Below are 17,145 nucleotides of genomic sequence, written 5' to 3' on the forward strand. Positions count from 1 at the left end.
AGACAATATGGAAAGAGGCCAACATCACTACCTTTCCCTACTCTTTCCTCAATTACCCCACTCTCTACTGATCCTAATACGCACAAATTATCTTTTGTTTTCCTACTAATTCACATCTCAAACCACTATTCCAAATCTCATTACCCTCTCAGAATTTCAATTACTACTATTAATTTCCCTACAAATAACCATTTTCTACTAACAATCCATTCCTCAACTGATTTTTGTTTCTATCCTTATTAAGTCCCATTCTTCACTAACCTTTCACATTATCCATTGGTGTCTTTAAATCTCCACAGCCCCTTTTCTTAATGATTCACAGCCAGTAAAAAGAATAATGTAGATCTATATTTACTGGCTTGGAAAGAGATTCACAATAAATAGGATAATACAGTCCTATATAATGAGTATGTGTGTGTTTGTGTGTGCATAGACAAAAGTCTACAACAGCACTATTCAGAACAGATAGGGACTTCCCTGGTGGGGCAGTGGTTAAGAATCTGCCTGCCAATGGAGGGGACTCGGGTTCGATCCCTGGTCCGGGAAGATCCCACATGCCGCGGAGCAACTAAGCCTGTGCGCCACAACTACTGAGCCTGCGCTCTAGAGCCTGCAAGCCACAACTACTGAGCCCACGTGCCACAACTACTGAAGCCTGTGTGCCTAAAGCCCATGCTCTGCAACAAGAGAAGCCACCGCAATGAGAAGCCCGTGCACCACAATGAAGAGTAGCCCCTGCTCGCCGCAACTAGAGAAAGCCTGCACGCAGCAACGAAGACCCAACACAGCCAAAGATAAAACTAAATTAAATAATTAATTAAAAAAAAAACAGAAGACATAGGACGCACATAAGAAATGTAATTTTCAATTGCCTAGTAGCTGAATATAAAAAGTAAAAGAAACAAGTGAAAATAACTTTAACAACAAATTCCAGGGCTTCCCTGGTGGCACAGTGGTTTAGAATCCACCTGCCAATGAAGGGGACACGGGTTCAAGCCCTGGTCCAGGAAGATCCCATATGCTGCAGAGCAACTAAGCCCATGTGTCACAACTACTGAGCCTGCGCTCTAGAGCCTGTGATCCACAACTACTGAGCCCGTGTACCACAACTACTGAGGCCCGCACGCCTAGAGCCCGTGCTCCGCAACAAGAGAAGCCACCACAATGAGAAGCCCATGCGCCGCAACGAAGAGTAGCCCCCGCTCGTCGCAACTAGAGAGAGCCCGTGCACAGCAACGAAGACCCAACTCAGCCAAAAATAAATAAAACAAGACAAAACAAAAAAAACCCAATGCCTTCTTTAAAAAAAAACCAAATCCCATTTAACTCAATATATGCAAACTTTTGTTATTTCAACATGTAATCAATACTTAAAAAGTTGAGATATTTTACATTTTTTCCCTACTAAATTCAGTGTATATGCTCACAGCACATCTCAGTTTGGACTAGCTACTTTCAAGTGCCCAACAGCCACCTATGGCTACTGGCTGTCATAACGGACAGCACAGATCTGGAAGGATACACACTGAATTGTCCACAGTGTTTTTCTTCGGAAGGAGGGACTGGCTGGGGAGAGCAGAGGTAAGAAATGAGGGATTTTTTACTTTTACCTTTTATTACATTCACAATGAACATATCTATTTTATAATAAAAAATAATAAAAACTGATGTCAATTGACAGACCCCCCTCTACCATTACTCTAGATGCCCACTAAGAGAATTAACCTTTCCTCTGATAGCAAATCTAATTCCTCTGACTAAAATCTAATTCATCTGCTATTCCTCAAACCCGCCCCCTTCTTCGTGACCCCAATCCCTAAACAATAATCTCTTCACTCTTCACATTTCTATAGCTTCTCACCACGTTTAGTCTCTTCTCACCACCACTATTCAAAGGCTAAGGAAGACTTAACCACTCACTCATGTTTCATGATGTTCAGCTGTGGGAGGGTCTGATTTGGGACCACAAAACTCATTCGTGCGCAGATGTCCTTATAATCCTGATTCCTTCTCTCAAAGTCCTCCACGTGGGCAGCCAAGTGGGAATTGACAACGCAAAAGGTAGTGTTGTGAAATACAAATCTCACAGCTACCCCACCTTTGTTTCCCTGTTAGCAAGAGTAATGATCCACAGTTAGTACAAAGATGCAACTAGCACCTGAACTTCACATGGACATAAATCATAATTGAGCTCATTTCCGAAGTAACTCACCATCTTCCCCATGATTCCAGTCCCAACTGTTTCTGTAGCAACATCACGGATATATCGCCACTGATCCTTTCTGGCAAATATCAGGAGCATCATCCCAACGAGGCGGACCAGTTGAACCTATGAGTCGCAGGGAATTAGAAGAGGTTCATGTTAATACCACTCTTTGCCACATATCGAATTCCCACAACTAATTTTCCACCAAGAAGATATAACCATGCCCTAATCTGAATCCAAATCCTCTAATTTCCCAGTGGGCCTCATAAAGAGAAAACAAAACTTCTCTGGGAAAGCTTTAATCTGGCTCTGACCAGTAGGAGTTAAAAGTCTTTGGAGACAACGAGTACACTCAGCTCTAGATTCATTATTTTAATCACTTTTTAGCCTACCGTGAGTAGGCAGCATAAAAAATTCGAATAATAATGACAAAGCCTCTATCCCAGCTTGTTCCTTTTGCCTCTTTTTCCTAGTTTCTGATTTACAATTTCCTAAGAAATTAAAATGTATAAAATAACACTCCTTTTTACTTTTAAGTCTGTGAACTAGAAATATGTCTGAAATGTGTATTAGTCTATACGAGAGGAATAACATCTTCAGGAGTCTTATCACCTATATCAGCTGCTAGAAGATGCAGATGAAAATTACTTAGACAAATGACTCCTTTTAAAGGGCTTGGTATGGTAGCCCCATAATTAAAATAACTCTTCTGGTAGCCTCTACCACGTGCCTTCTAGAGACCAACAAATTGGGCCACCTTGCTAAAGTCAACTCTATTCTTGACTTACAACCAAGTTTCGAGCTCACTGAAATTCCACAACACTCCTGTTCTTGCTCCAATTCCAAAGCTTGCCCTATGCACCCACATGCTTCAAACTGCTTTTCTGTAAAGCATCCAGTTCTGACCATGTCAGCGAACAATTTCAATCTTAAACTCTCATTGCAAAAATCACTTACCTTATGTGTCATCATTTGAGTTAATTACTGCTATGAGGACAATAAAATTCTTCTTTTCTCCTAAAAACTACCTAAGCAATGAAACTATAAGATCGGGAAACTTAGGGAATTCTTTTTCTAGGAAATAGGAATAAAAAGGATTAGTCTGCCCTATTCCAGTATTACACATGGGGAAGAATTCAATTAAACCACTCTTTTGGAACAAGCTATAGATAACAGAGTAACTTCTAGTGAGTTCTTAGTTGTATATATACAACTTAGTTGTATACTTAGTTGTATACTAAAAAAGATAATTCAATGCGGCTTACTTTCTTATACTTGGCTTTGGAATGCAAACCCCTCTCCACAGCCAAGGACCACTCTTGTTCCTTCACAGATTCAAAGTAGAAAAAGGCTTCTGTGCTCAAGTCCAGCTCTTGGAATCTGAGAAAACAAGAGGATGTCGGATCTACACACATCCCATAATTATCTCTGACTACCTCCTGTCCCATTTTCTGAGACATTAGATGAAACAATGCGGAAAAGATAAATTTTAGAGAACTGCTCTATTGACTCAGGTGATCAGTAAGGACAAGTAGTTTTCTTTTCAAAAGACTCCGCGCCACAGGTATATGCACAGGCTATGCAAAACACAAACAAAAAAACCTCCATAAGGGATAACCGTAGAGCTTTGCTTATATATCCTAGAAATAGTCACTGTTAGAATTAACCTCAAATCTCAGTTTCTATGAAGTATATAGTTTTCTATGGGTTTTGAGAGGATTAGATGCTTCCTTACACCAATTCAGGTATCTCTGTTCCTTTATGATCTCACAAATTTGACCCACAAGTTAACTCTCACATATAGTCTACAGTAGGTTTTTACAAATGGTGGGGGGAAAAAAAGCAAAATGTCACATAAACTAACACCAAACATACAGCCAAAATGAACTTCCAGACGCCATTTTACCCAATGCAGTAGATATCGGGAGGATTCGGATCACAGTTCAGCCAAGGTTCTAGCCCACTGTCTGGAGACTGGCCATTCACGTTCCATGTTCCAACAAAGAACCTAATACATGATTCCAAAACATAATTTAAAAACAAAGGTCAAGTGTGGATGGTCACAATAAGCAACATAATTTCTCAAACTGTTTTGCCACACACACACACAAAACCCTCTTGCCTGTAGAAGACAAAGGCAGTGGGCTTATTCTCTCCAAAGTTTACATCAGGTAAACCTACAGAAAGGAACCAAGTCTCTATTTAAAAAACACAAGTTTAATTGCTCTACCACATTTCCTTCCTATTACATTCCATCCAAACTCATATCTGAAGGGAGAGCTTGTGGATGGGAAAGAGGTATCTTCATGCTATAAGGATGTCTAACATGGATAACTATTCCATAAGGAGTTGTAGTTAAATCCAAAAACTCACTTCCCGAAGGATTACAAGGACATCTGTGTAGGAAATTCTGTTGAGACAGATATAGTATTAAGGGGGAAAGCAGAAGGGAAAACTCATGACTGTCTTAACTGTTTACATACAAATATAAGCATCACGGGAAATCTGAAGATCTGGAGGTTTCAGCATAGGGATATAGTCATGACTGAATTAGAATAAATGAGGCATAATGGGATAGCAGATGGGACTGGAATCTTGGACTAAAAGGGTACATGCTGTTCGAAAATAACAAAGGAAAGCGTTGCTGCTTTGAACATCGGGATACACGACACACACCACACGTAGTGAGTCCAGAAAAGAGGATATCACCAAGATGAAATGAAAAATATAATAGAGGAAAGAATCGAAGATAGACCTCCCAATCAAGATGCTTGGGTGAAACTTCCTTCAGTTAACTTCCCAAAGTAGGTAAATTAAAGTCTAGTGGTAATGGCGGACTTAATTTTCCAATATTGGCAAGAAGAAATTCAGCAGGTCAGATAGATAAACACACTTGCTTATGGAATGTACTAGGAGACAATTCTCTAGTACTTGTGAGCTTGACTTGGTTCTCTAAGAGTGGATAGAAAGGTTAGTAGAGGTGGTATCATTAGTAATTAGAAAATCCAAGGGAAATTGTAGCACTGGCATTATTTTGGATATGTACGTTATTGACCAGCATAAAGACAGGGGCTTGAATCAGCTCACCATTCTCTTCTTTATGCTTTTATTCTGAATTAAGCTAATTAAACTAATACCTTAAATACCCAAAGACCATTTTTTCCTATATGTACTAACGTTTAGCCTCAGTAAGTAGAAGAGAGACTAACCTGAAAGTCTGAATGTTGACATATTCTTTCTCTCGCTTTGCCAGGATGTGTTTGATGAGACCCTCCCGCTGCCCAGACTGGGTGTTTGGTACAAAGAGCTTCCGCATGGTATTGGTCACCTTGGGCTGTTCCTTGTTAGAAGCTTCCTTTTCACGTGGAAGCCTAGCAAATAAATGAGGAATTCAAAAGTGAAATTGCCTTAAACAATTCCCATGTGTGTCTCACACGTGGGAAATCTGTTTCAACATAGGACTTACATTCTATTCACTGAAGACGGTGGGGGTGGCGGTTCCCGATGAACCCCTGTAGGCTGATTCTGCAAATTTATTCTCTTGTCCAAATTCAAAGATGAAAAATTATCCTCAAATCCAAGAAGCCCTGAAGGACACAGAACCCAGAGTGGAAGGGGGGAAAGATAACATCCAACTTATCCAGGATTGATAGGACTTTGCTTTGATCAGCGGTTTTGGTTTGATCACTATTTGCTCAGTGGCGTTACCAAACAGAAAGGTGTAAGAGTAGTGATAACGTAGATTGGGGGAAGAAGCACATCTGTCCCTGAAGCACTGACATATTAACTAGAATGACAGTAAGTTACGTTAACTTGGAACGTGAATAATAAGAGCTAGTCTTTACAGAAGACTTTTAGCACAATGCCTGGTTGATAGTAAAGAGCTATATCATTATCTCACTTAATTGTCACAAAGACCTCATGAGGTAGGTGCTATTAAAAATCTTCCTATGTTACAGAAAAAGAAACAGAAGCTCAGAGTTGTCAAAGTAATTGGACCAAGGTCATATAACTAGTAAGTCAGAGAACGGGGATTCAAACCCAGGTAGTCTGGCTCCAGAGCCTGCACTTTTTACCCCTCTGCTAAGCTGGCACTGAAAGAGCTAATGTGCCACAGAAAGGATCAGGAGTGAACGTGAGTCAGTGGGTACGGACTTGATAAAACCACTCCATAGGAGAAGGTATCTGACACTGACATTAATCCACATTATCTTATCTGCCCAGATAAAATCTATTGACTCTGCAATAATCATAGCAACCAGGGAAAAAAAGAATCTTTTCAGTACCTGAAAAAACAGAAGAGTTGTCCTCAGTGTCTAATTTCTGGTACCAGCTGGATGAGTCCTTTTGCTCTGGAACAAGAAGTTGTGACTGCGCTGGAGAGATAAGGGTCATAGTCAGAATGGAATGACTATTCCATTGAATGGAATATACCATAACCAAAGGCCATTCACTCAGCACTCAAGTGCAGGGGCCAGCGCCATTCTTGAACACAAAGGAAGAGACTAAGAAAATGAGGGCAGCTCTGGGATCATCTGGGACCAGAGGAGGATTACAGTCTGCAGTAAGCTGTCCAAGGAATGAAACTGAAGATTCTGGAAATTGACTCAGTGTCCTTAAAGCTGAATAGACTTATTCCCTAACCTATCCCTGGGGCCATTCCTGAAGAAAAAAAAAAATCGCCTATCAAGGCTCTAGGGGTGAGGTACTTTGCTAATGGCCACTTGCCTCTGTACAGCATGTCCCATGCAAGTAGTAGAAAGAAAACTGCTGAGGCTTGAGTTACCTTCCTGAGCAGCAAGGACCTCTGAGAGGAACTTCAGACAGCGTTCCTCATCAGGGATTTCAAAGCGGCGCTCTCTGGTCCAGTCCCCCTGAATCCGAATTTTGCAGCCACCTAAAAAGAATGGAAATCCATGTACATATAGCTACGGAAAATAATGTTTTCTTGGGATATTTTCAACTTACCAATTTAATAGGAGAAGGTCCAGATTGCAAATATTCCAGACCTCTAACGTGTGAAGCATGCCTATAAGATCAAGGGACTGGGTGTGGTGGTGGTGCTGGGGGTGATGCACAGAGGAAAATCTAGTGAAGGCTGATAAACTGTGTAAGTGAGCAGCCCAATATAGTGATATGGTATGTACTGAAATCACAGTTTCCTACTTTCTGATATATTGCTCAAATGTCACTGTAGGAACCTCCAAAATCTAGCAGAAGATCAATTCCTCAACCACCCTCCTCCCATCTCCTAGCTGGAAATTCCTACCACTTCAAATCCAAATCATATAGTAAGAGTCTCTGAAGTGTGAAGGGAAAAAAGGAAATATGATGTTTTGTTCCTAGGTACAGACTGTACCCAGGCAATTGAATTTATAAGCTAATTAAAAAGAAAAGTATAATGGGATTGGTTTGAATTATTCTGAAAAGAAGCATGTATACCTCATTTACGTCAAGTGAAAAATGTATGTCTTGAATAAACTCACAAAAACAATATAATGACCCATGTCCAGGAGTGGTCTGGTTCAAGTACAGTCAGTTGGAAAACAGTATAATTAGAAGCAAAGTTATCTGGGACTTTAGTTTCTTATGTATATAACATACTGTCTCCCCTTTTCTAATGCCCTCTATTTACCATCAACTGTCTGGATATGGTGACCCAGGAAACCCATGTCCTTGTTTACATTCTTATTTTAACTGATTTATTACATTTATTGCTTTCTCATGGCCCTGGAAACGATAAGCTCCTTCAGGGCAAGAGGCAGGCTGCACATACCGGTTATCCAACACAACACTCTCAATGGTCTCCCAGGGTTGTTTGGGACAGAGGGGCTTCTCAGGACTCAAGACTTCCAAAGCTAAGACCGGGAAAGTCCCAGGCAAACCGGGCTCATCGGTCACTTTATTGATAACAATGACATCAGACTTCACAGACAGAAGGCATTTAATGACTCCCAAACTGGACTCTTTCACACTTGTAAATAACAAAGAGGTGAGAAAATAAAATGAAAATCCTAGTTTCTTATGGTAGAAATCCACTTCTGAACCTTTGACTCTTTCTTTGCATTTCTTTAAGTTTCTGTATTCACAGATATTTAGTGATCAGAATAAAAGAGATAAACATAGAGGAAAAAATGAAAAAGAAGGCACCCAAGAGGACCAGCAATAAGAAAATTAACGGGGGTGCCACTGTAAGGTGGAGAAAAAAAGAGGGGGCATGAATAAGGACTGTCAATTAGAGCAGCCTTGAAGATACGATGGGAAAACCTCCTTCAGGGCACAAGTAGTCCTCTCTTTCTCAGATAATTTATATTAAAAGTAGAAAAAAATTTAAAAAGAGCAGTTCCTACCTGATACAGACTTAGAACAAGAACACATATTCTCTCTGTCCCACAATCCTTGAAAGATATATTTTAGCAAATATAAAAAATAAACTGACCCATTTAACGGACAAAAGATTCCAGAAATTGCTTACAAAGTAACACTAGATGCTCTCTCACCACGTTGCATGGGAAAGAGGACAAATTACCCCCACCACGCAACCTTCTACTCTCCTCCCTTCCAGCCCCTCTGGCCTCTTTGTGATCAGCAAACACTCCTCTATCTTCAATTTCTCCTCTGAATACTCCCTGCATCTCTCAGTAGTTCTCAACTAAGCGTGCATTAGAATTACCAGAGGCGCTTTTAGGAAATACTGCCACTTGGGGCCCCATCCCAGGCCAAGAAAACAGAATCTCTAGGGGTGAAGCCCAGGCACTGGGAGTTTCTAAAACACTCCTCCAGGTGGTCTAGTGCATCCAGACTGAAAATCAGAGTCACCTGCAAACTGGCTGGGCCCTGAGACTAGCTCCCGCTGCGGCCCTCTGAACTAGAGGCTATTTATAGCCTTTCACACCCTATGTAATTTAAGACTGATGTCCTTATTTGTCCTAATGCCATCTCCAGACCATTCCCTCTCCTCCTCCCTCATGAAAAATCCCTTCTCCTTTGAGGCTCACCCACTGGGCTATGCCAGCTTCTTCCCTTCCCTCCTCCATGGAATCATGTACCAACTTCCCAGAAACTTCCAAATCCAGGCCTGATTAAGACTTCCTCTCCACTCACAGCCCTGCTTTAACTTTGCGTCCCTGAAAAATTAGCACAGAAAGCTCAGTCAACACCTTCAACTTCCTCATCCAATGACCTTGCCCCTCCACCTCAGCCACCTACTCCCTCAGTCCCTACTGGGGCTGCCTCAGTTCTACCCTGGACCTTTCATCACAGAAACACCATCACCTCATAAATCTCTAACTCAAATATCCCACTGTGAACTGTTACTCCTTCCAGCTTACCTGCTCTTATGGGAACCTCCAGCGCACTGATCCCTCCACTTTCTCAGTATCCATTCACTTCCTCCTGCTTTCACTTCCCTTTTTATCAAACAGATGCCATCGTTTCACTCTGTTGCAAAAACCCAGAACTGCCTTACCACTCTCACTCTGTTTTGGCTAACACCTATCTGGCTAACTCCCAACCCTCAGAAATCAAACTAACTGCCTTCTCTGTACTTACGCCTGAGGGAGTAAAACCACACACACACACACACACACACACGCACACACACACGCGCACACACACACGCACACACACATACGTACACGCACACGCACACACATACATACACACGTGCGCGTACACACACACACACACACACACACACACACACACACACACATTATAAATTGACTGCTAACCTCAACGGGGCCCTATATGATAGGAAGCAATCTAAGTTTCCATAGTCCACTTGTCTCCCACTACTATTTGGAACCACTATTCACACCTTCTCATTTATCCTCAATCTTTGGATCCCCCTCTTCTCAAGCTCTCTTCTTCATACTTTATGAGCTTTACCTCATACCTCAGAGGAAACGGAAGCCATCACATGGAAACCTACCTGTATCTGTACTCATCTTCTCCTTTCTCTTCTGATGCACGAAGGAGGAGTCCTCCTATCAAAGGCCATCTTCTTTTTGAATTGCAACCCCTCAGGTTCTCTCAGGAATCTCATAGTCATTCTCTAGACACCTCCCCCACGTAGCTTTAACCTCTTCCTCACACAGGCTCCTTCTCATCAGCATTAAAATAAATCATGTTCTAAATCCTCCTCATTTAAAAAACAAAAAACCTTCCTGGACCCCATATCTTCCTCCAACTCCGGTCCACCTCTACATTCCCCCTTTGCAGTCAAGCTTTAAAAGACACACAGTTGCTACCTGCTCACCTGCCATTTCTCTCTTTAATCCACTCCAATATGACTTTGGCTCCTACCACCCCTCTGAAATTGCTTTGTTAAGGTCACCAATGATCTCCATAGTGCTAAATCCAATGGATACTCTTCAGTCATCTTATCAGACCTAGCAGCAGAAATCAACACTTGACCCCTCCTTGAAACAGTCTCTTCCAAAGGCTTCTATGACACCATGCTCATCTAGTTTATCTCTCTCTTTGGTCACTAATTTTAAGTGCCCTTTGAAGCATCTCCTCCTCTATCTGAACTTTAAAAAGTAGAGTGAGTTCAATCTTAAACCTTTTTCTCACTGTGTATCAGCACTGTCCAATAGGACTTTCTGTGATGATGGACATGTTCTTTAACTGCACTGTCCAATATGGTAGCCAATGACCCCATGTGGCTAAGGAGTACTTGAGGAGTGCTGAGGAACTGAGAAACTGATTTTCTAATTTCGTTCTAACTAATTTAAATAGGCACATATGACTAGTGGCTATGGTATCTGAGAGCACAGCTCTATATACAGTCACATCATCTCTCATGGTTTCAAATACCCTCTATGTGCTAGAGACCCAGACTTTACTTCTGAGCTTCAGATGCATACATTCAACTGACAATTTATCACCTACACTCAGATGTCTCAAAGTAAACATAGCTAAAACTGAATTCGTGACCCCTACCCCAGGAAAACTCATTCCTCCTGCAACGTTCTTATTTCTGCAAATGGTACCACCATCCACATTCATGCCAGAAATCTCGGATTCATCCTTGACACTTCTGCTCACCCCCTGCACCCACACCAACCTCTGTTGATTTAACCTCCAAAAACATTTATCAGATCTGTCCACTTCTCTCCATTCTTACTCTCTAGCTTAAACTACTGAAGGAGGCTCCTAACTGGCACCCAAACATAGGCATAAAATCCTTCATATTCTTTCAATTTTTAGAAATCTGTAAATCCAGATTCCTTATCATGGCTTACGAGACCCTACTGGATCTGGTCCTAGCCTGTCCTACCGTGTGCCTGAGCCTTCTTTCAGGCATCCTGGCCTTCTTTCATTTCAAAGAAAGTGTCAAACTACTTCCCAAATTGGGGCCTTTTCACATGCAGTTCCTTTTACCTGGAATACTCTTCCCCATTTTCACCTGTCTCTTACTTATCCCCTCTGGTCTCAATTTAAATGTCACTTCTTCAAAGAGGCCTTCCCTGAGTACCCTGCCTAATTTAGTTAGCACTCTTATAAACTCTCTGTATTTCTCCTTGATAGCATTTATCAAAACTGCAATTATGGGCAATTCCCTGGCAGTCCAGTGATTAGGATCCTGGGCTTCCACTGCAGAGGGCCTGGGTTTGATCCCTGGTCAGGAAACTGAAATCCCACAAACCACGCGGTGTGGCCAAAATAACCCCACCAAAACAAACCAAAAAACCCCCCTGCAATGATACGACTATACCTTATCAGTTTAAATTCTGTTTCCTTCACTAAGTTTCATGAAGTACCATGACTACATTGCTTTCTGCTATATCCCCAGAACACAGCGCCTGGCACATGAAAGGTATTCACATGTTTATGGAATGCATTAATGGGTTATAGGCATCTACGTGACACTAGCATCAAACAGCACAGAAGCAAGAACCAAGGCTGGAGGAGCAACCTTACCTATGCTGTTCTCTACTGATTGTGCAGCACTTAGAATAGTGCCTGGCAAATAGAAGGCACTCGACAAATATTTGTTGAATAATGAATAAAAGAGGGTTTAATATTAGGGAATTAGTGTAATACAGTCCATCAATAGGTCAAATAAGGAAGAACAATATAACTATCTCTATAAATACAAAAGACGTTTGATAAAATTCAATATACATTCACCATTTTAAAAACCACACAAACTTGAAATAAATGCAGTTTCTTAACATGGTTTTAAAAAACCCTATCAAATCAACAGGCAACAACATCCTCAACAGTGAAGCACCACTTGAGGCATTCTCACTGAGACCAGGACCTAAACATAAATCATCATCATTATTTAACGTTGATCTCCAAATTCTTGTTGGTGTAATGAGACATGAAGCAAAACTAATAGTTATAGCTACTAGAAAGAGACAAAACTACTACTTGCAGATGACTAGGGCTGTCTATCAAAACCAAAAAAGAAAATAAACAGCCCCCCCAAAATAAAAATAAATTTCTGTAAAGTGGCTGGATAAAAGGTAAATATCTAAAATTCAACAGCTGCTCTGTATAGTAGTAATAAGCAATTAGAAGATAAGAGAAAAAAGGTTCCACTGACAATAGCAGCAAACAAATAAAATCCATCAAAAAACAGTTAACCTACAAATGTATCATAGCTATGAAGAAACCACAAAATGTTACTGAGAGATATAAAGAGAAACTGAGTAAGTAGAGATAGATATACCATGTTCCTTGACAGTGACTTAATTTTATAAAGGAGTTAATTTAATAAAATTTGGTGCATATCTATGGTGAAATATTAGCCATTAAAAATCATGTTTTTGGAGGAAACAAGATGGCGGAGTAGAAGGACGAGCTCTCACTCCCTCTTGCGGGAACACCAGAATCACAACTAGCTGCCAGACAATCATCGACAGGAAGACACTGGAACTCACCAAAAAAGATACCCCACATCCAAAGACAAAGGAGAAGCCACAATGAGACGGTAGGAGGGGCACAATCACAGTAAAATCAAATCCCATAACTGGTGGGTGGGTGACTCACAGACTGGCGAACAATTATACCACAGAAGTCCACCCACCGGAGTGAAGGTTCTGAGCCCCACGTCAGGCTTCCCAACCTGGGGGTCCGGCAATGGGAGGAGGAATTCCTAGAGAATCAGACTTTGAAGCCTAGTGGGATTTGACTGCAGGACTTCGACAGGACTGGGGGAAACAGAGACTCCACTCTTGGAGGGCACACACAAAGTAGTGTGCGCATCGGGACCCAGGGGAAGGAGCAGTGACCCCGGGGGGGACTGAACCAGACCTACCTGCTAGTGTTGGAGGGTCTCCTGCAGAGGCGGGGGGTGGCTCTGTTTCACCGTGGGGACAAGGACACTGGAAGCAGAAGTACTAGGAAGTACTCGTTGGTGTGAGCCCTCCCAGAATCTGTCATTAGCCCCACCAAAGAGCCCAGGTAGGCTCCAGTGTTGGGTTGCCTCAGGCCAAACAACCAACAGGGAGGGAACCCAGCCCCACCCATCAACAGTCAAGTGGATTAAAGTTTTACTGAGCTCTGCCCACCAGAGCAACAGTCAGCTCTACCCACCACCAGTCCCTCCCATCAAGCCTCTTAGATAGCCTCATCCACCAGACGGCAGACAGCAGAAGCAAGAAGAGCTACAATCCTGCAGCCTGTGGAACAAAAACCACATTCACAGGAAGACAGACAAGATGAAAAGGCAGAGGGCTATATACCAGATGAAGGAACAAGATAAAACCCCAGAAAAACAACTAAATGAAGTGGAGATAGGCAACCTTCCAGAAAAAGAATTCAGAATAATGATAGTGAAGATGATCCAGGACCTCGGAAAAAGAATGGAGGCAAAGATGGAGAAGATGCAAGAAATGTTTAACAAAGACTTAGAAGAATAAAAGAACAAACATCTAGAAGAATTAAAGACCAGAGATGAACACCACAATAACTGAGATGAAAGCTACACTAGAAGGAATCAATAGCAGAATAACTGAGGCAGAAGAACGGATAAGTGACCGGAAAGACAGAATGGTGGAATTCACTGCTGCGGAACAGACTAAAGAAAAAAGAATGAAAAGAAATGAAGACAGCCTAAGAGACCTCTAAGACAACATGAGACGCAAGAACATTCGCATTATAGGGGTCCCAGAAGGAGAAGAGAGAGAGAAAGGACCCGAGAAAATATTTGAAGAGATTATAGCCGAAAACTTCCCTAACATGGGAAAGGAAATGGCCACACAGGTCCAGGAAGTGCAGCGAGTCCAATACAGGATAAACCCAAAGAGAAACACACAGAAACACATAGTAATCAAATTGGCAAAAATTAAAGACAAAGAAAAATTAGTCAAAGCGCAAGGGAAAAACGACAAATAACATACAAGGGAACTCCCATAAGGTTAACGGCTGATTTCTCTGCAGAAACTCTACAAGCCAGAAGGGAGCGGCATGATATACTTAAAGCAATGAAAGGGAAGAACCTACAACCAAGATTACTCTACCCGGCAAGGATCTCATTCAGATTTGATGGAGAAATCAAAAGCTTTACAGACAAGCAAAAGCTAAGAGAATTCAGCACCACCAAACCAGCTCTACAACAAATGCTAAAGGAACTTCTCTAAGTGGGAAACACAAGAGAAGAAAGGGACCTACAAAAACAAACCCAAAACAATTAAGAAAATGGTCATAGGAACATACATATTGATAATTACCTTAAACGTGAATGGATTAAATGCTCCAACCCAAAGACACAGACTCACTGAATGGATACAAAAACAAGACCCATATATATGCTGTCTATAAGAGACTCACTTCAGACCTAGAGAAACATACAGACTGAAAGTGAGGGGTTGGAAAAAGATATTCCATGCAAATGGAAATCAAAAGAAAGCTGGAGTAGCAATACTCATATCGGATAAAATAGACTTTAAAATAAAGAATGTTACAAGAGACAAGGAAGAACACTACATAATGGTCAAGGGATCAATCCAAGAAGAAGATATAACAATTATAAATATATATGCACCCAACACAGGAGCACCGCAATACATAAGGCAACTGCTAACAGCTATCAAAGAGGAAACTGACAGTAACACAATAATAGTGGGGGACTTGAACACCTCACTTACACCAATGGACAGATCATCCAAACAGAAAATTAATAACGAAACACAAGCTTTAAATGACACAATAGACCAGATAGATTTAATTGATATTTATAGGACATTCCATCCAAAAACAGCAGATTACACTTTCTTCTCAAGTGCGCACGGAACATTCTCCTGGATAGATCACATCTTGGGTCACAAATCAAGCCTCAGTAAATTTAAGAAAACTGAAATCATATCAAGCATCTTTTCTGACCACAAAGCTATGAGACTAGAAATGAATTACAGGGGAAAAACCGTAAAAAACACAAACACATGGAGGCTAAACAATACGTTACTAAATGACCAAGAGATCACTGAAGAAATCAAAGAGGAAATCAAAACCTACCTAGAGACAAATGACAATGAAAACACGACAATCCAAAACCTATGGGATACAGCAAAAGCAGTTCTAAGAGGGAATTTTATAGCTATACAAGCCTACCTCAAGAAACAAGAAAAATCTAAAGTAAACAATCTAAACTCACACCTAAAGGAACTAGAGAAAGAAGAACAAGCAAAACCCAAAGTTAGCAGAAGGAAAGAAATCATAAAGATCAGAGCAGAAATAAATGAAATAGAAACAAAGAAAACAATAGCAAAGATCAATAAAACTAAAAGCTGTTTCTTTGAGAAGATAAACAAACTTGATAAACCATTAGCCAGACTCATCAAGAAAAAGAGGGAGGACTCCAATCAATAAAATTAGAAAGGAAAAAGGAGACGTTACAACAGACACCGCAGAAATACAAAGCGTCCTAAGAGACTACTACAAGCAACTCTATGCCAATAAAATGGACAACCTGGAAGAAATGGACAAATTCTTAGAAAGGTATAACCTTCCAAGACTGAACCAGGAAGAAACAGAAAATATGAGCAGACCAATCACAAGTAATGAAGTTGAAACTGTGATTAAAAATCTTCCAATAAACAAAAGTCCAGGACCAGATGGCTTCACAGGTGAATTCTATCAAACATTTAGAGAAGAGGTAACACCCATCCTTCTCAAACTCTTCCAAAAAACTGCAGAGGAAGGAACACTCCCAAACTCATTCTATGAGGCCACCATCACCCTGATACCAAAACCAGACAAAAATCCTACAAAAAAAGAAAATTACAGACCAATATCACTGCTGAATATAGATGCAAAAATCCTCAACAAAATACTAGCAAACAGAATCCAACAACACTTTAAAAGGATCATACACCACGATCAAGTGGGATTTATTCCAGGGATGCAAGGATTCTTCAATATATGCAAATCAATCAATGTGATACACCATACTAACAAACTGAAGAATAAAGACCATGATCATCTCAAATAGATGCAGGAAAAGCTTTTGACAAAATTCAACACCCATTTATGATAAAAACTCTCCAGAAAGTGGGCATAGAGGGAACCTACCTCAACATAATAAAGCCCATATACGACAAACCCACAGCAAACATCATTCTCAATGGTGAAAAACTGAAAGCATTTCCTCTAAGATCAGGAACGAGACAAGGATGTCCACTCTCACCACTATTATTCAACATAGTTTTGGAAGTCCTAGCCACGGCAATCAGAGAAGAAAAAGAAATAAAAGGAATACAAATTGGAAAAGAAGTAAAACTGTCACTGGTTGCAGATGGCATGATACTATACATAGAGAATCCTAAAAATGCCACCAGAAAACTACTAGAGCTAATCAATGAATTTGGTAAAGTTGCAGGATACAAAATTAATGCACAGAAATCTCTTGCATTCCTATACACTAATGATGAAAAATCTGAAAGAGAAATTATGGCAACACTCCCATTTACCATTGCAACAAAAAG

General features: G+C 40.9%; 1 protein-coding gene across 5 annotated transcripts in view; it reads right to left on the reverse strand.

The window, feature by feature from the left end:
* OCRL (OCRL inositol polyphosphate-5-phosphatase) overlaps window positions 1-17,145 on the reverse strand; it is a 66,984-nt gene that overhangs the window by 37,709 nt on the left and 12,130 nt on the right. For all 5 annotated transcript variants that reach the window (XM_033849194.2, XM_073799329.1, XM_033849191.2 and 2 more), the window contains 8 exons: window positions 6,993-7,103; window positions 6,493-6,582; window positions 5,673-5,793; window positions 5,416-5,577; window positions 4,113-4,214; window positions 3,472-3,586; window positions 2,213-2,329; window positions 1,921-2,108 (listed from right to left, as the gene is read on the reverse strand). In XM_033849194.2, coding sequence (XP_033705085.1) covers window positions 1,921-2,108; window positions 2,213-2,329; window positions 3,472-3,586; window positions 4,113-4,214; window positions 5,416-5,577; window positions 5,673-5,793; window positions 6,493-6,582; window positions 6,993-7,103 — 1,006 coding nt within the window. The remainder of the gene's footprint in view (window positions 1-1,920; window positions 2,109-2,212; window positions 2,330-3,471; window positions 3,587-4,112; window positions 4,215-5,415; window positions 5,578-5,672; window positions 5,794-6,492; window positions 6,583-6,992; window positions 7,104-17,145) is intronic.

The sequence above is a fragment of the Tursiops truncatus genome, chromosome X, assembly GCF_011762595.2.
Source record: "Tursiops truncatus isolate mTurTru1 chromosome X, mTurTru1.mat.Y, whole genome shotgun sequence".
NCBI classification, from domain to species: domain Eukaryota; kingdom Metazoa; phylum Chordata; class Mammalia; order Artiodactyla; family Delphinidae; genus Tursiops; species Tursiops truncatus.